The following is a 19,643-nucleotide window of genomic DNA, read 5'->3' as shown; positions in this document are numbered from 1 at the left end:
TGCGGATGATCTGCACAGTACTGTGACAAGGCTTTGATGTAGAAAAACTTATTATATGTCATTATATTATAAAATTATTTTTCTTGGATTATTTTTTCTCTCCTGTGCGTCACATTTCTTCTTTTTTTTTTGTCACTAAACCGAAAAAAATAATGTTTTTCCCCGTGTTGTTTGTTTTGTTAGGTTGTATTGTGCTGTGTCACGCTGTTCATTCCTGTGTTTGGTTTGGTGATTTAGACCGGTCACAGTTGCTTGGTTCCCAAGCAGATCGGTTTCCCTCAGCCAAAACTTTATAGTTGTTGGTTCATTTCCCAGAACTGAGTGGTAGAGTTTTTGTGGGTGCCTTTGTAGTCCAGACGCAGGGAGAAGGTTAGTCGGCTACGCTAGCGGCATTTATTGTAGGTAAGTTGGACTCCTATCCTTGGATTTTTTGTGATGTAATTTCCTTTTCGCAGCCAAGCATCCACTCATTTCTTATTTAGCGTATTATAGATGTTGAGGCAATTGTCTGTGGAATCATTATGGTTATTAAACTCACTTACACTCACTTCACCCCCAGAATGATATTGCAAATAATTGTATATGTTTTTTGTAATCCCATTGAGAGATACCAAAAGAGCTACACTGTGGGAAGAGACCAAATCTCACATCTAATGGAAACAGCTATTTCTTTTATTCAGGCATGGAGTCTCATAAAAATGGATTGTTCTATAACCTCCATTGTATGATACGATGCACCTTTTTGAAAGGAGTGATGGAGAGAGAGGGCTACTAGAGGTGCAGCTCATTAGTCTGGGAGCTGACTGTTCTCCAAGCCTGGGTTTCTGGGCTCACTTGCAGGCTGACATTGATTCACCAATCAGCCTCATTCTGAATGTCAGGTTCATTTAAAGCAAGGAAGTGATGCAAAGGTGTCTGGTAATACTTAAAGCTGTCTCAAACTCAAATTATATCTCTTGTATGAAATGTTTAAAACAATTCCCGCTCTTTTCCTCCTCATTTTCTCTTTTCATTTTCCCCTCGCTCTTCCTCTTCCCTCACTGCTTCCTTCCTCACTCATGATCTTCTCTCTTACCTCATATCCTCCTCTCCTACAACCTCCCCCACTCCACCCTCACACATCAACCCCACCCTTTGTGCCACAGCGGAGCCTTTAGATGGTCTGGAGTACCTGGACATCATAGGGATCCGGAGGAACCAGGCGGGGCGCTACGAGTGTAAAGCCAGCAATGATGTCGCCACACCGGACGTCAAATACGTCAATGTCATTGTCAACTGTGAGTACAAGCTTCTGTTAGTCAATGCAAACTCACCCGAAAGTATGTTTATTATAACCCCTCAGCAATTACAATGCAGTTCACTTAAGTTTGTAAGTGTAACAGGTTATAAATCAGCTCTCGTGTCCATTGTAATCCCGTACCTGAAAATTTGAGTTTTTTTTTCTTCATTTTATTTAATGGATGCATGGATGGATTTAATCTACTGGATCTCCTGTTTGGAAATAACTTGATCTGTGTGTCTTCTACAGACCCACCCGCCATCAAGACCGCCAAGAGCTCGGAGACCCAAGTGGGCCGAATGGGGGTCCTGCAGTGTGATGCTGCAGCGGTCCCCACACCGGAGTTCGAGTGGTACAGGGACGAAAAGAGGTAGGAGCCACCTCTGTACCCCTCCACCTCTATCCTGGCCATATTCACAATCGACAGTCTATCAACAGACTATCGACAGTATTCAATATACTTTGTAACTGTGCAATTTAACCACAGGAACACAAGCACAATTCTGTAGATAGATTAATTGGGTCTTGTGGTTTAGTCAACGCAAAAAAAACCCACATTAAACCATTTTAGATTTTTGCTTTTAAAACAATATTATAAATACATTTACTTTTGCCTGAACAAGCAATGTCACAAAAGTATCACAGACTCTCACAGTTCATCACCAAATTATGACAAACAACCCAGAGTGCAAATGAGCCATACTGTACAGCAAGCCTCCAGAGAATCATTCTTCAATCACAGAAGCAACCGTTTCTTAAGACAGTCCTTGTGTTGGAATTGGCAGCTGGAATGGCTTCTATACAGCACAGACTCACTCATCAAATGAAATAACAAATGTAAATAAGGTTGAAGCGTAAGCTTGCGAGGAGATGAGGCATGGTTGAACCATGAGGATACTTCTACAGATGGAGCAACCGTGATGATATTCAAAGCTGCAATGTTCTTTTGACACTTCTAAAGCAATCATCTGGAGATTGGCTGGTTGTGGAGGACCAATGGACAGGTTGCCTCTGTTATAGTGCTGCTCATGATAAGGAAATCTAACTTCTAGTCTATCTCTTTGAAGAATCATTCCAATTCCGATTCAGCCACTGATCGACTGTGATAATACGATCCCAGAACTGAGCAAAAACACAGTCCTCAAGAACAAAAAACAAACGCTATCTCCAATTTGCCATAAAAGTAATCTCGCAGTTAAGATTTATGATTGTTTCGATATTGGTATTATCTCTTCGCTTTGTTTTGTCCTGCGCCATTTGTCTTCTCTGTTTTGTCGTAGTGAGTGTTTGGCTGGGTTCCCTATGGACGTTTTTTGTCCCTTGAGGAGGACTGTGAATTGCTAGCCAGAAGTCTGCCAAAGTCTCCCAAACAAATACAACTGCAGTTAAGCACCCAAGTAAACAAAGTCAGTCAGAAAGTCTTACTTTCAAGCCATTTTGCCAGGTCATGTAATAGCTTGTCTGCCACCCCGATCCTCTGTGAAGTTGTCAAAGGATTGGGCCGAGCTCCACCGGGGCATGCAGATGGAGACAGTAATCATGTGAAGAGAAAGGGAGGAGAGACTGAGAGAGATCCTGCCTGATCCTCAGCCAGACAATCTCTGCCTCATTAGTGAAGATGCTCGGCCTTTGATCAGCGTCCTCCGACCCTTTCAAACGTCTCTTTCTCATTACGCCCTGCCCTGCGCCACACCCCTGGACTCAGATCAGCTGGCCTGGACTACAACATGCATCCTTTCATTACGTCTACACGGAACCCATGGACGTAATGTACAAATGTTTAAACGTTTTTCTTTGTAACTCAGGAGATACTGGGTCTGGACCAAGTGTCGGTTGAGGTGGGCTCCAAACTATAACAACCTCTCACAAAACAAAACATATATGAGACCAAAGTAGGATTTATAGTTGTATGTGCTCTATTTGGGGTTGCAGGCAGGGCTGCTAGCTGTTCCAGACAACCTGTGCTACATACTGTGGGCACAACGATAGATAAAACGCTCTTATATTAAAATACATCTTAACTTTAAATGATGTAAAATCTTTGGAATTGGACACTCGTTTTTGTAAGTTAATTGTTACGGTAGTGTTAACCTTTGACCCTACATTTGCACCATCCCTGTCAATATCGTTGAAATCCAACTTTAGATGCAGCCATGTGATCAGATCCTGATGAAGCTTGATGACGCTTGGCACCAGCCACTTTGTCCTCCTCTTCTCTTCCTCTGTCTTCTCTCCCCCTCTTGTTCCTCCAACCACCATTCAGTCCTCTGAATAGCTGGCTCAGATCATTCAGATCAGGATTTGGGGGTTAAAAACTTGCAATGTGAGGGGGGCCGTTTTCAAGTTCGTCGGCAGTTGAATGCTGCCCCCTGGCGGGGGAAGCTGGAGTTGCACTGGAAGTGTTGAGCGCTGTCAGACTTGTCTGTGCTTTACTCCTCAGACTGAATGTGTTTAACAACGTGATCATTAGAACCCCTCCTATTATCCATCATAATTGGATAACTCATATAGTGCCTTTGGAGCTGTTGAGGTCCATACCAAAGCACTCAAAATAGGCTAGGGCCAGGACGAGACTCACCCCTCTGCACGTTTCACCAGAACTGTCTCTCTCTCCTCCCTCTCTCTCGCTCGCTCTCTCTCACACACATACCTATGCTTCACCCATGCACCCCCCCCCCCCCCCCCATCACCACCACCTTTGCAGAGTTAAGAGTAACTATGTGACTATGATTCTTCTGACCTCTGTTGGGCTTCCAACTCTGTATTACTCACAGTACAAATCACATAAATAGAAACATATATTCATGCACTAGGATCCCAGAATGATCTCTCTCTCTCTCTCTCTCTCTCTCTCTCTCTCTCTCTCTCTCCCTCTCCTCTCTCTCTCCCTCCCTCCCTCCCCTCCCTCCCTCCCTCCCTCCCTCCCTCCCTCCCTCCCTCCCTCCCTCCCTCCCTCCCTCCCCCTCCCTCCCTCCCTCTCCTCTCCCTTTCCTCTCTCTCTCTCTCTCTCTCTCTCTCTCTCTCTCTCTCTCTCTCTCTCTCTCTCTCTCTCTCTCTCTCTCTCTCTCTCTCTCTCTCTCTCTCTCTCTCTCTCTCTCTCCCTCCCTCTCCTCTCTCTCTCCCTCTCCTCTCTCTCTCTCTCTCGCTCTCTCTCTCTCTCTCTCACACACATACCCATGCTTCACCCATGACCCCCCCCCCCCCCCCCCCGAGCTGTCCGTGTAGGAGAATCTCTGCACTTCATCAGTTTTCCATTCCCTAACAGATCAGATTATGCTGTCTCATGATCTGTGCTTTTCTTTTTATGCTAATTCCTCATCTGCTGGAGTGTGTCAACCCCTCCCCCCTCAATTTCTCTATTGCTCAGATTAACACATTAGCATGAAAGAATCAAAAGTCCTCCAAATTTGACATACTTGGATTTATTTAACTCCATTGTGTGTGCTTTTTTTCCATTGGCCAGCCCAGGGCACGTTGATTTTGTATGAGTCTCCCCAGAAGCTGGCAAATCCTATTAATTCAGTTTTACATGTATATATAGATGTGTTTTTTTTATCTATGAAGTTATGCAAGGCCAAATCTTTAATGTTTTAGCTGCTATCGTGTATTCCATGCACAGTGAAAAAACATAACTGGACACATTATTTGACAATCTATTGACAGTCTTGCACTGCTCACCAACTAAACAATGAACTATTGTGTTATTTTATGATATATCATTATGTAATTGTCCTATTTTTACTATAGTAATCATTTATTGGCTTATGTTGTAGTATTGGACTCACCACAGTGGAATCCTAGCATCCAGGATGACATGGTCGAGTCATGTCTGTTCCAAAAGAACTGTGGTCAGAACCAATAAGCACAGCTAGATTAGGTAGGGCAATTGGTCAGCATGCGTCATCCTTTTATTGGGTATGTAAGGCGTCTTACTCCACCTTCCTTTCCTCCGCCCACTACCACACCCACGCAGCGGCGCATACCCATTGGGCCATGTCCCATAACACACTCACCCGGTTGTTGTATGATCAGTGCTGCTGCCACCCTCCACCATCCCCTTCTCCCCCATGCTGTCTGTCTGTTCTATCCTTCAGGGGGATTATATCTCTATTGCTCCCTGCCTCATATGTCATGTATGTACGTGTTGCATCGAGGAGGTAGAGAGTGCTTCCCTTAGATCATCCACTCTGCCAAAGACAAATCTACATGTCCATGTCATGTAACAATAAATGCTCAAATCTAACACGTGATTGTCTTGACTGAACTATAGTGTTCCACCTGGAGGTTACAGCACTTTACTAGAAACTTCTACTGTACTTCAAACATCATGTGCTCACCACTGGGAAGGTTTCAAACTTCTCTCAAACAGCCTCATTCATACTCTGAAGTGTGACGGTGGACTACACAGTAGTAGTGTTGAGACTGGTCTGTTTCGCTGTACCCATCCAGGCTATCTAATGCCCAAGGAATCAGTATCCAGATCGTGGGCACTACCACCGTGCTGATGATCTCCAACGTCACCGAGGAGGACTATGGCAACTACACGTGTGTGGCCACCAACAGACTGGGCATCCAGAACGCCAGCCTCTTCCTCTATAGTAAGTGGTGTGAGCTGGCCTCTGTGTCCTACACTGTTCGGGGGCTTGTGGTAGGCACTGGAGATCAGATTTATGTCATCAACTTTAAAATGTACATTTTATAGTTGTTTAGGCACCCACCTATTCCAGGACACAAGCTATAACCATACTAAGAACATATCATAGAATGACTTACGCCTGGAAAGCCCAACCCAGCTATACCACATTTCACTTATTTTACGTGTTCAGCTAAACTGTGATGAAGTGTAACAACACAGTTCCTGTGTAACTACAACATTGCTATGTAATTACATGATTGTAATACAACCTTAATGTAGTGCTGCCAGTTACAATATTAGTCTGACCACTAGATGTCCCCCTCGGTACATGAATAAAGTCCTGCTGTTGCCTCTCATATTATGTGGAATATATGATGTGCATATTATGTGGAATAAGAGGGCTGCGTCAGACAGGGAATATGTAGAACTATAATTCTTACAGGAAAGTAACTTTAAATTGATTGTTGGTCATAACATATCTAGTAAAGACTACGACGGATCTGAGACTGACACTTGAATATGAAAGCTAGGCTAAGAGTTTCATCATGTGGCCTCCCTACTAATTCTCTCTCGGCCTCTCTCTCCTTCTCTCCACGTAGGACCTGGGACAGGGCGCGACATCAGCGGAGCCGCCTGCGTATCCCACTCACTGTGGCTCCTCCTAGCCTCCATGGCCTGCCTTCTCTTTAAGTGTTAATAACACCAACCTCCACCTCCCACCACTACCCTGTTAATACCGTTATTACTACCTTAGTACTACCTTATTACATCCAGACTGTTTTTTCATTATGTAACAAGAACCCTTGATCTGCGTGCTAAGATGCACCGCATGGATAAACACAAAAAAGATGATAACATGGACCAGTTATTAATACATTTTGAGAAATTGGGAATTAGAACAAAAAGCCCTTGTTTAAAATGGTTGTTATTATTATTGATGTTATTATTGTATTAATTGCTGTTTCACATGCAGCTGAAACCTTCTGCTTTTTTTGCTCTAAATCTATCTTCTTTTTGGTGGAGGGTTCGGTGGGTGTGTAAGGTTTGTTGTATTTTTGTCCACATGAGAAAAGACTTATTCATAGCTGGAATTTCAGGTCTATAACAACAATCACTGACATGTATAAAGAAGCACTGAATGGTGTTTCAAAAAGATTTCCTGTTACATTCATTAGGTACACCTACTTATGTATCGTTAGACTTAAAGGTCAATGTAACCAGTGCATTATCGAGCAACAAGAAAGTATCTGCCAAATATAAAGAAAACATGAAACAAAACCGAACATTAAAAATAAAAACATACCTGCAGAAGCCTATGAAACAGATGATGTTAGAGGTAACTTACTGCATACATGCATTACTACTCCAGTCAGCAGTAGTGTCAGTGGATCCCACACGATCTCTCACGCTTGCCGTTTGCTTCACCAGATTTAGTTAAATCAGAACTTGCACAAGCCTCAGAAACGCCACAGAGCACCAGAAACACAGACCGCCCTTGGCCTGCTCATGTCCAGGTGGCGTCAACTGTGTGCTCATTGCTGCTGTGTACGAACGATTGGGTTCCTGTAAACTAGCTTGGGGTTGGCTGTGGTCCACGCTCAGTCATAAGACCCAAACTGCAGCCTGAGGCTCTTACCTGTTCTGAAATAAAAAGGGAAAAATTATCTCTCTTTTCAAGACTCAGCAAGCAAAACAATAGGTAGTATAAAAAAATCATACTGTACATTGTACACAATTTTGTATCTCTATGATAAAATAGACACTTGTTGCACCACAGTAACGAGGAATAGTGAGGATTGTTACAGTGTAGGTTTGCCTCTTATTACAAACCAAGGGTAAGCTCTGTTTCTCTATAGCAGACTGTATCCAACTTCATACAAACCATACTTTTGATTTGTTGAGTTTGTCAAATCTTCTCTGCTTTATTGTGAGTATACCAACATGCACCAGGATTCAACTGCTGTAATTTGGATCAAAATGTATGACACCAATGAATGACGTGCTTATATTTTCTGTTTTAAAAGTATGTGTGTTTTCATGAGATTCAGAAATTCATAATATATGGACCTTTATTTTTTTTGTTCAATCATTTACAGTTTAATGGTGTATATATACTTGAATCCAGTTTCCTTCTATAAAAAGACAAATTTAATGTGTCCATGTTTATAAATAGGTTAGTAATCTGTTGAAGATGAACTTGTAGTTTGCCATGGGTGCAGCAATCTGTCGCCCAATGTAAGTAATGACCACTAGATAAAAATGTTTTTTAAAAAAGGGTTTAATATTAAGGTCATTTTGTGCGTCTATTGTACCTTTCGATTGACAACAAATTTTGTTTGGAAGTGGAGTGAAGGCTTGTGGTATTTAATTGTCATCAAAGGCCTACTTTAGGACAGTGTGAGATGAATACAGAGAGGACTAAACTGTACCCAATCCCTCTCTGAATTGTTGCTCAGGCAAGATAGCCTGTTAGCCCGTTAGCCATCTGTGTAATACTGAAGACACGCCAGTGGTGTTGACAAGACTAAACTAGAGACAGTAATTTACTATAAAACATGTAATTAATCCTCACTGAAAACTCATCTTCCTCATAATCATTAAAAAAAAATCATACACACCAAATGTGTTCATAGTACCTGCTTTGACTCCATGGCTGTGTGTTAGTTAGCCAGTGCTCTCTTCATCTTTTCCAGTCAAGTTTCTACTGTCTCAACAGACTAATATTGTACAGCCTTGAAGTATTATAAAACAGATGTGGGCCAATTACAGAAAACATTAACGTAAGGTGCAGGTTTTTGCCTAACATTTGGCACTTACAGGACTAATCTATCAGTTTAAAACAAAGTGTACCCTAGTCTTTTATAGTATTTGCAAATAATAATTGACCCCATTCTGTTAGGAAGAGGGTCTGTGCCAGCTCTGGAGAGTTATCTACATATAAGTACTAGTTCAGCCATCTTCCTGTATGAAGGAAACCCTATTCTTAAGACTCATCCGATACAACCATATATCACTAACAAATAGGTCATTCTTGTTACCAAACCACCTCTTCATGAGTTTATCACCAAACCACCAAAATGGCATCATGTATGTCTCAAAACACCTTCTTATTACAGCGCTGTTGATTGTGTGACATGGTTCCCTCAGTGTTTGTATGTCTATGAGGGTGTATACATCATTGTACTAAGTACACTATTGTATTACTGTAGATGTGCAGTACATGCTGTATTTACTGATCCTGACTGTCGGAAGTAGCCAACCACTGGACAGGGAAGGCTGGCCTTATAGTGACTGACAGCCTCCTCAGCTAATGAACCATCAGAAGCTGAGGGCCTTTGCAGGAAGTATTGTATATCCTGCCTATGCATCCAGTGACTGACCCTAATGACCATCAGGGGATCAGAGAGGTGCTGACTTGGCTACTTAGTTTACTAACATTGCATCACATTGAAGCTGTACAAAACAAGCTTGTGTATGCATTTTAGTTACTTTGGATTTTAACCTATTAAAAGTTACCTATGAGTTGCTTTATATACACCAGTCTTTACCTTTGGCCATGAGCTACTGATCCATCTATGTCCACCAAGCTATGGTTACATTTGTAACTCTCCATCTCAATAATTATGTTCACATGTATATAAGATGTTTTTAGAATATTTTTGAGTTGAATCAGGCTATCCATGAATTAACCTGTTGATTTAGCTCAACTGCTGGAACTTCCAATGAGAGAAGGTCTCTTTATCCTTCCTGTGTCACACCAATGGAGTTCCCCTGGATGAATGATACAATCATTGCACACAACTATGTCTCATTTTCTATTTCCTTTCATTTATGATATGGGTCCTTGCAATTGGAGACAATGTTCATGACACAAAATAAATTTGTTTGAATTCAGTGTTCTGTATTTGAATGTGGATTGAGATGTTGGTGAATTTTTGGAGAACGCTTGAAGCACACAGTATCTCAAAACTGTGTTAGTCACCATGTAACATGCAAATAAAATAATATATGTATTGTAATTCTCTTTTGATAAATGTGTGTCCAACTATATTTGTAGAAGGTTTCAAAACAACTTCATTTGGATCTACTTCTACAAGTGGTTTGTCAGACAACAAGTAATTCATTAGAATCATTCTAACTGACTCCAGTTTGTTAGGTATTAGACAATAATAGTCAAGTTAATACATAACTGCATTGTTATTGCAAGAAATGTCTGATATATTGTGCGCTTTTCTGGATTTCTAAGGTGGGATCATCAGACATTGGCATCGGCTCTCTCAGTGTTTAATCAGTGAATAATAAGTACAATTATCCACCTATAGTCCGTAGGCAAATTACCACACCTAAGCAATCAGCATATAATATATTTGATATAAACTGTTGTGTAACATATATAAAAACTATTTGACGATGAGACACACATATTTAGCAACTTTGCAGAGCCTTCAATGCAGTTATTATCCACATGGGGGCTACATTGTCCGGGACATGGAAGTGGACACTGCTTAGAGTTGGTATGTGAGGGGGAGTTAACCAGAATACACAGTATACAATCTACCAAATTTACTGAATAGAAAAGTGAAAGCCCTCCTGATGTTCTACTTGGGATGAGTGTAACTATGGGGAAGCTTTTTCAGAAAATGCAATAATGTCAACAATTTAGGATGGTAATTGGCACATTGCTTTATTTTGAAAACAGACATTGAAACCATTTTTTTCCACATTTTTTTTTACTTCTTAGATTGAAACTGGACATTGCACTCACTGGAACATAGGAAACGTTTTTTTGTTAGTTAGTTTGTTAGATTACTTTTTAACATCAGTGCAAGAGTAAATCCAATTCATATCAAACTGTCATCATGACAACACCAAGGACATCAAAAGGAAGCCACATTTCTTAGGTTTTGTGGCTGCGACAAAAATCCTTTCAGTGGAAGAGTTCCCATGCATTTTGTTAGATGGTTCATGCTAATCAATACTTATTCTATTAATTTAGAATGGGAAGTGTTGTTATACGGGGCTAATAACAACACTAATGTCATAGTTTCAATTATTACATTATAACATTATAATTATTATAGTTTACATTTCTCATATCAAAGTAATAGCCAATTCAGATTCTTAGTTTTTATCCCATAAATTAGCGAGAAAAGGAAGGGATTGGCCAGATGGATCAAGCTTGAATACCTCAAGCAGAATAGGGTAAGTCTTTTTTGACTAAGGGGGGGGCGGTTTACCACAGGAAAAAAAGGTTGGTTTCGTCTGACCACTGATTTACTCACATAGATCTCACATAGAAGCATATAACAAATCATGCAACACCACCCCAAAGCTTGAGCCAAGAAACGTATACATTGGAAACTCCCCCGACTTTAGAAAATCATTGCCACACAAAAAAAATGAAAAACAAATAAAAACAGACTGTCTTCACATTCGAGAGGCAAAGAGCAACCTTTTAGATGAATTTGTAATCATAGTAAGTAATTTTTTCTCTATGTTAAACTTTCTCTTGGTCTTCCTTGGACTCTTCCTTGGTGTCCGCTTGGGTGTCAACCTCTTCTGCAGCATCTATAGGGACGAGAAAAAGAGAAAGATGAGAAGAGAGGAGAGAACAGAGAAGGAGAAGGAGAGAAAAGAAGAGAGAAGGATGAGAAGCGAGAAGGAGAAGAGAGAAGGAGAGAAGAGAGAAGGATGAGAAGAAAGAAGGAGAGAAGAGAAAAGGAGAGAAGAGAAAAGGAGAGAAGAGAGAAGGATGAGAAGAGAGAAGGAGAGAAGAGAGAAGGATGAGAAGAGGAAGAAAGAGCCAATAGGAAAGGGTTCCGGTGAAAAGGCGGGAGGAAGGATCAGTTGAGCCTATTTGTTGAACATACACCGTACAATAAAACACCATAGTTATGCACTATGGAAAATAACAGCTTAACTGTGACTATCCAACCCATACAGAGGACATGAAACATTTTATTGAGCAATTTATTAATATATTTTTATTTTACAACAATGCTGGATTGCATGAACAAAAATATATATTAGACTATATCTTGAAAAGCAGTGTGGTGATAGGAAATTAGAACCAAGATGACAGACCCCAGGATTTTCTGATCCTGCTAAGCAAGGATAGTCACTCTGACATTTAGCTTGCCTTTTTCAATCAAACATTCCTGTGCAACAATAGGTAATGATGTCACCATGACGGCATTGCCTTTTAGCAGTGAGAGGAGACAGCGGTGAATGACATCATCAGGCCTGGTCAGGCCGGGTCATCCACTTGGAGATGTTGTCTTTGATTTTTATATGAGTCATGACGGATGAGTCATACCAAACTACTTAGGACCCCACAAGCAATAAATGGTCAAGTTCCAGGTAAAATGAGAGGGTTGGTTGCCGGTCATGCTTGCAATCACCATTATCATTATGTTGTAAATGCCTATTCAAAACCATGACTTTAATAAATGGTAAGTATAATTCACTGAATGTTTCCTTTGACTATGCTCATTTGATTTAAATTGTAACAATAGCACAAAGTATATCTGGATCAAATCAAGTATTGAATTGAGTTGGCTTTCTCTCTTGTTGACTGCACGTTCTCTTCTAGCGCTACATTGAATTTTCAGCTGGTTGTCAAATTATTTTGTCTGCTAGCTCTCTACACGCTCTGTCTGATGGTTTTGGTACTGATGTCTACTGGACCAGGTGTCTTCTGTGACATGGATCCTGTCCAGATGAAGCCAAAAACCTTGCTGGTAATCAGAGGGGCAGGTAGCAAGGTTTACGCCAAGGTGGCCTGTGGAGGGGTAACTATGACAACGACCAGACAGAGCAGTCTCTGTGACCTAGATTTCCCACTCCTGTCCAACTCGCTCCCATGGAGACAGCCACTGAGCATGCGCTGTTGAATATGAGCCAAACAAGCTCATATCCTCTCATCTCCTTCCAGATCACTGGATGTTAAAGTTATCTTTGTGGACTAGATTGTGTTATAAATTGTTTATTTAAGAAATTTGATTTTCTTCTGACCAGTTGCTTGGATATCCAACCCTGATTATTCAAACATCATTACAAAGTAAACACAAAAATCACTTGGACGAAAACAGAGTACGAGACCAAATATGTTGTCAAAATGAACTGTCCCTTTTCCCTGTCATACCTTGTTTGTCTTGTGTTTGGTTGGGCTCCTCCTTGTCAGCTGTCTGGCTGGCAGTAGCAGCAGCAGGCACGTCGGCTTCTCTAGGCTCCCCGCTCTTTATGGCCTCCTCAGAGGGTGTGGCAGCGGTGACGGGGGCCTCCTGGGTCTCCTCCTCTTTGGGCTCCTCCTTAGCCTGGCTGGACGCGCCCTTTACTTCCTCTTTCTGGGGCTCAGAGGGGGTCGCCGCGATTGGGGCCTGGGTCGGGGTGGTCGCAGGCGCCTCCCCGACAGGCGAGGCAGCCACGGGGGCTACCGGAGAGGTGGTGACGGGGGCAGGGCTGTTGGCTGGCTTGTCTGCTACCGGGCTTTTGGCTTGGCTTGTCTCCTCCTTCCCAGGGACAGCATCCTCCACTTCCTCCTGGCTCGCGACCGGGGAATCACCCTGCTCCTTCTTCTCCTCCTCCCCTTCTTCCGTTGCCTCCTCCGGGACGGCTGGACTTCCCTCTTTCTCCTCTTTCTCCTCTTCGTCCTCGCCGTCTTTCATCTTTTTCCGGGTTATGTGTCCACGGAAGCTGGCCTGAATTTTGGTGGCGGCCTTGTGAGCTTTGTCCTCTGGTTTGTGGACATCCTGCTCAATCTTCTGGTCAGCCTCCTCATTCTTCTCAACCTGACGAGAGACATGGAGGAAGACAGGGAATACATTTTAGAATGGTGTCTCAGGAAACTCTCCACATCTCAGGTGATGCCTCGGTCCAACCATCACTAGCTGGAGTTAGCCTAAAGGGAATTATCAAGTGTCCGAACGTGCTTGGCCACCAAAAAACAAGATGAAAACTAGTGGGGATTTCCAGCAGACAAAGTGCTGGAAGGGACAGAATGCATGGGTAGAACCAGGTAAAAGAAGAAATGAACTGTTCAAGTCAGGGAAAGTCATGAGTAAATGGGTAGAATTCGATTTGGATGTGAGTCAAGGTTTTGAAGAAGTGAGAAAGATTATCTACTGTATGACTTGAGAAAAGTTTTTGAAGGAAGGTTGAGGATAGGGGTTTGGTTCGGGGTGGTAGGTGTCAAGACCTTAACACAAGGCCTTGATATTACCTTAGATACTTCGGTCCATTGTTGGGGTTTCCCATCAACTTAGGATGCTGTGTAATGACTCATGTAAATCTGATGAGAAGAAATTAAATTAAATAATGAAATGAATTATGTAACAATCCAAATGAATAACAGAGTAACAAACAAATAGATATAAAGAGTTAAGCATTGATCTAAACTAGACATTGTGTTGAGGTCAACAGAAATCAACTGAGGTAAAGCAAACTGAACTGTTAAAGTAACATGAAAGCAGCACAGCATCAAAGCAAATCAAAGAGGCTGTGATCTTAAATATGAAATTCCATGATGTGAGGCGGTGTTTTATGCAGTCTGTCTTTCCACAGTGTCACAGGAAGGGATGTTTACCAGGGAACTCATGTCCCAAACTTAAATGAAAATGATTTCCACTCTTTGTGTGAACTGGAGACTGAAGGAGGGTGTGTAGAGGATTCGTTGTGTCTACCTAAGGAATTTTGTGTTAGATTACACTAAGTAGTTGTGTAGGTCTTTTAAATGGATGATGGTTGATGGTTGATTCCAGATAGGTCTGTAGTTCATTGTCCTGCTGAGATATCAAGCGATTTTTCTGTCGTTTTTCGAGTCTGGCAGATGCCTCTTCAGCATGCATGGCCATCCTTCTTCCAATGATCAAACGTTACCTTGACAACCAGAGTGCTAACTCATCACTCTGTTCTCTGTTTGCGCTGGTTGAGGTTGCAAAAGACCACATGTCACAGTGATTGACATTGCACCTGACCCCTCAGGGGAACTGGCCAATAGGAACTCATAAATCAGAGCAACTAATCAGTGTAGCCAGGGTGGGGCTGGATTGACCATCAGGGAACATCTTGTTCAGGGTCAGTGTGTATGTGTGTGCAGAACTATGTGTGCTGTGTGACTTTGATAAAAGATGTCTTTAACATACGTGTTTTACGGGCATCCCAGCGTATTATTGCAGTGAAATGGAAAAACACGTTGTGATAATTGAGTGAACTGGAGTGTATTAGTTCAGCAAGGGAAGTAGTAAGATGTGAAATAGTCTGCTAAAAGAGAGGAGGAGTGGGCAGCGACGTGTTGGCTGGCACACCCTCCTAGTCTTAATAATATGCAAGTCTCCCATGAATTATAGGGCGTTTATTATGCCTGATCTCATGGGCGCTTTGAATTGCCAAAATTTAACCCGAGCACTTACTCAAATAGAATTACTTACTGGAAGCAAGAACTGACTCAGGAGAAAATGGATGGAGACGTTTGGGAATAATGGGGGGTGACATCACTGTTTGGAGTCTGGGTGGAAAGAATGTCAATGTCCATTCAAGGATGTGTTTTTTAATTTCATTTCAATGCAATACAATACCCAGTAAAACACATCATTTGATTAAAGGGAGAGTAAGGGCAATCCTATTGATTTACCCACAATCTAACCCCAATCAATTGGAGCCTATTACTGTCCGTTCAACGCTCCCAAAGGCTGGATTTGTAAAATACCTGACATGAGAGCTACTACAATATGTAATTGAAGGCCAGCTACCTAGCCAATTGAACAAACCACTACTTTAGAAATGATTATTGTAAAACGTATCAAACCTTAATTTTGCAAACGTCAATCTCAAGTCTGAGTGAAATACATCTGATTCGGGATTTCATAATGTCACTTTATATTACATTACTGTATACTACTGTACTGTATACTACATTCTGTATATTACATTAGAAAATGTTTTCACAAAGAAGCCTAAACCTAATCTGTAATCTGATTTGTATTTGAGAAATAGCTCTGACACACATTTTCATTCATAAAAGTAAGATTTGCCAGATTAGTTTATTCTTCCTTTATGGGTAGATTGCCATTAGACTGTACATGAACCAAGGTAAATAAATTCGGATTTATAAAGGTCCACCAACAGTGGATAAATCGAACAGAGAAGATAAATCCTTGTTCCCATTCCTCTTTTACCGTCAACCGGTCAGCCAAGCCAGCCAGCCATCAAGCAATCCCAGCTCCTCTGTCCCTGTGTGGGCCTTGAACCACACCCTGGCTTTATTATGGACAGGCGGATCGAGAACGACATCCCCAACCCCCCACGTCACGCTGCCTACCTACTGCCTCATCGCCACAGCCATAAGGGACTTGTCACTGTGCGGGAGGGATGGTCGGGTGGGGAGGGGGGTGGGGAGGGGGGTGGGGTGGGGTGGCAATATAAGAAGGATTACCATAGACACAGCTCCCACTAATGCACACACAGGGGTGTATGTCATTTGTAGACTCAGTCAAGCAGGAGACTCCCTGCATCCCTGCCCAGCCCCAGATTAATACAGTGTTTTAAAAAGAGAAGGGAGAGACACATGTTATATGTAGCTACTAATGTCTGAGTGTGGCTACACTGCCCCCACATCAGTAATATCAAGGAAACAACTGTCTCAACCTCAAATGGACTCATTAATAAGTTCTGGATGCAGAATATAGTGATCTGTAAACATGTGTTCAGTTCAAGGAATTTGTGAGGAAAAAATGACAAATTGTTCATACAAAAAATGTGCTTGAGCATATTTAAAAGAAAAAGCATTTGCACATCAGCATTAGAAATATTTACATGTTTCATCTCAGTGTGATTTCAATGTGTGTCTGGGTTTCTGGAGGAAAATAGAGAATTCCACATACAAGAGCTGCAGTCTACTGCCGAATCTCTCTCCCATCCTCCCCTGTGCTTCTACCCACACACACGGCTCTCTCTCGCACACTCAAACGGCACCACCATACACACAGAGCAGAGCACCACACCCTTTTATCCAGCTGTCTCCTTCTGCAGGAGAGAAAGGCTCAGGTGGGGGAGAGGCACACACACACACACACACACAGCGAATACCACAACCCTCCTCCGCGATTACTCATCCTCCCCTCCCCAGACAGCGTAAAGACATTGTACAATCTTTAGCGGTAGCCCTGGAATGGTCTCCTACAGCATCTGATATCGAGCTGTACGCTGGCGTCATTACATCCACCAAGGCTGCTGTAATTAAATTAGTCGTCTCCCTTTTTTCCCACCAGAACAAAAGGCTCTGCAGCCGGAGCTGCCGGCTGGGGCTGTGGCTGAGGACTAAGGGTGGGGGCTGAGGGCTGTGGGCGGTGGGCTGCGGACTGGGGCTGAGGACCATGGCCATAGGACTGTGGCTGAGCATGTACCCCAGTGGCAGCACTTTGGGCGCAGCGGATCTCTGTTGTACAACACCAAGCCTCCAGCCAAAGCTGGTGTAATGCCGTCAACAGTACACGCTCTGTGCTCATCCGATCCTTTCCTCAAAAGCAGGAGAGGCGACTGAGCGCTGGAAGAACACCGCACAGGAGGCTGTGCTCCCTGTGGTGGAGAGAGCTGTGCGCTTGAGATAGCAGCATTTTGTGAACAGATGGGGGACTCGAATGCAGTTTTAAAGCTCAGTTAGCTACTTGTACCTCACCCTGTTTAGTATGATGTGTAAATTCACTTCTTGCCAGCGGGTTTCCTTGACTAACCCATTCGATCCTCTCGAATGTGCTGCTTGAATGTGTGCCTGTCTGCATGCTCTCCCTCCTGTCCACCTGTATGCCTGCTTCCCTTTACGCTTACTCACAGTACATGCCAGGCTGATTTTCGGACCTACCATTCTACCTGCCCGCCTCATACCTGTCTGCCAGCCTGCAATCCAAACACCCACTCACTCTGCCGCCCTACCCTTCCTATTCACCGCCTGTCTGGTGGTCCTACTCTACCTGCCTGCCAGCCTGTCTGCCTCCCTACCCGGCCTGCCTGTCTGCCTCTCTACCCGGCCTGCCAGGCTTCCTCAGCTGATATGAGTCATGCAGGCTGACATTTAAGCAGCAATCAGGAGCTGCAGGAATCCACTGTTTTATGAGGCAGGATAATTCCTTGATCAGACAGGAGAGCTGCTGGAAACCTCCGCCCACTTATCACAGACACATCTGCATGCTATCTGCTTGAAACCCCCTGGCTACAGCATCTTTAGGACCTACTTCAGGTTAACCGTGAATACAAACACCCTCACGCACCTTTCATTGGCCTCGCGAGCCATGACAGCTTGTCAGACAGGCTCTCTTGCTGAAGTGTAGTAGCATGTATTGTTAAAACAGGAGTAACACTTTCTCGTGTCTCTATTAGCAGTATGTGCACCTTTAACCCAGGAGTGATGATGACAATCCCTTTAAGGATCTAATGTATTCCTATTGTCCCCTGGGACCACCAGCAGCTCTGCTAGAGCTGAAGGAGACAAGGGCCAGCCTCACCCCACCCTTTTTCTCTGAGGAAGACACATGCATTCCTATCAGCCCTCCATCTTCAACGGCGGTTACACCAACATATGCAGTGTTCAGGGATAAATGAAAGCATCAATTAAGAACGCCCTTAAGGTAATTAGGGAGAATAATACTCGTTAGACAGAGTGCAAAAATGTAATGCATCTGAAGTCAGGGAAGAATATCAGCTACCAATGATCTACCGATTACAGTGTGAAGCAATCACAGCCATGATATCAGGTCCATTATATAAGTTTATGAAAAATAAATTTTAAAAATCAGGTTTCATAGAGGATCAATAGAAAAGGAGGCCAGCTTGTCAGTCTACTGTGACAGTCTGGTGTGTCTAAGGTCTGGTAGGTCTTGTAGCTCCATTCATTCATGCAGTATAATGATATTAGCAAGGCGTGTCACTCTTACTGGATAGACTTCCTTGGAGTCAAGGAGTCAGAGAAATTATATCAACCCATCTTCCTATCTCCCCTGTCAAACTCTCACAGCTCACCTCCTCAAGTGTTTCTTAAAGTTAACATTTAAGACTTCCTTTTTTCAAATGATAAGAATATTGATGAAGCGCTATTTACCGGTTTAGTTCTTCTTATGCAGCACAGCATAGTTGTAGTATCCTTCTTTGCTTCCTTCCTTCTTTCCTTCCTTTTTATTCCTTTACACTTCTTCGCTCTCACTCCCTCTCTCTCTCACTCGCTCTCTCTCTCTCTCGCGCTCTTGCACACCCTCGCTGGCTGTATCAACAGCTGAGCTGCTCAGTGCTTTTACTCATCACAATTTGCACGCACACACACACAGTCTGGCTGGTCGCACCTCTCTCTGACTCGCTGCCTAACAATGACTACAAGCCCACCCTTTAAATCCCTCCCTCCTTCCCTCCCTCCGTTCCCAACAATCCCCCACTCCTCCCCTGCTCCTCCTCTGTGAAGAACCGGCGGAGCACCCCTCCTCTCCCCTTTCCCTCCCCTCGCACGGCTCGGCACCCCCTCCTCCTCTTTTTCTTCTCTTTAGCGAAGGACCCACCTACCTAGAGCACCCCTCCTTTCCTCCCCATCCCCCCCTACCAGCTCCCTCCTCCCCCTCGCGCGCTCCAGCGCAAGCTCCAACCCCACCCTGCGACGCTCCCTCCTTACCTCACTGATTGAAACCCTCTCAACTGAACACAGACGATTCCAAATTCTTTTTTTTTCTTTCTCTTACTATCTCCACCCCA

At 43.1% G+C, this 19,643-nt stretch overlaps 2 protein-coding genes across 3 annotated transcripts in view; one reads left to right on the top strand and one right to left on the bottom strand.

Moving 5' to 3' along the window:
• LOC124478106 (limbic system associated membrane protein) overlaps nucleotides 1-9,912 on the top strand; it is a 254,800-nt gene extending 244,888 nt beyond the window's left edge. For both annotated transcript variants that reach the window (XM_047036244.1, XM_047036242.1), the window contains 4 exons: nucleotides 1,146-1,277; nucleotides 1,529-1,649; nucleotides 5,729-5,877; nucleotides 6,515-9,912. In XM_047036244.1, the coding sequence (XP_046892200.1) occupies nucleotides 1,146-1,277; nucleotides 1,529-1,649; nucleotides 5,729-5,877; nucleotides 6,515-6,612 (500 nt within the window). In that variant the 3' untranslated portion in view covers nucleotides 6,613-9,912. The remainder of the gene's footprint in view (nucleotides 1-1,145; nucleotides 1,278-1,528; nucleotides 1,650-5,728; nucleotides 5,878-6,514) is intronic.
• Nucleotides 9,913-10,613: 701 nt separating this feature from the next.
• gap43 (growth associated protein 43) lies at nucleotides 10,614-19,278 on the bottom strand. Its single transcript, XM_047036587.1, has 3 exons — nucleotides 19,006-19,278; nucleotides 13,060-13,705; nucleotides 10,614-11,483 (listed from the first exon to the last, which is right to left on the bottom strand). Exons 1-3 carry the CDS (start codon nucleotides 19,033-19,035, stop codon nucleotides 11,413-11,415), a joined length of 747 nt encoding a protein of 248 aa, XP_046892543.1. The 5' UTR covers nucleotides 19,036-19,278; the 3' UTR covers nucleotides 10,614-11,412.
• Between the last annotated feature and the right edge of the window lie 365 nt (nucleotides 19,279-19,643).

Source organism: Hypomesus transpacificus, chromosome 15 (genome assembly GCF_021917145.1).
Source record: "Hypomesus transpacificus isolate Combined female chromosome 15, fHypTra1, whole genome shotgun sequence".
NCBI classification, from domain to species: Eukaryota; Metazoa; Chordata; class Actinopteri; order Osmeriformes; family Osmeridae; genus Hypomesus; species Hypomesus transpacificus.
This window is presented reverse-complemented; position numbering and strand designations above follow the sequence as displayed.

What these genes read in the sequence shown, in the direction of transcription:
- gap43 (XM_047036587.1), bottom strand. Translation starts at nt 19,035, where the DNA reads ATGCTGTGCTGCATAAGAAGAACTAAACCG. An exon ending in GCATAAGAAGAACTAAACCG is followed by an intron (nt 13,706 to 19,005) that starts GTAAATAGCGCT and finishes GTCTCTCGTCAG; the next exon opens with GTTGAGAAGAATGAGGAGGC. An exon ending in CCAAACACAAGACAAACAAG is followed by an intron (nt 11,484 to 13,059) that starts GTATGACAGGGA and finishes TCGTCCCTATAG; the next exon opens with ATGCTGCAGAAGAGGTTGAC.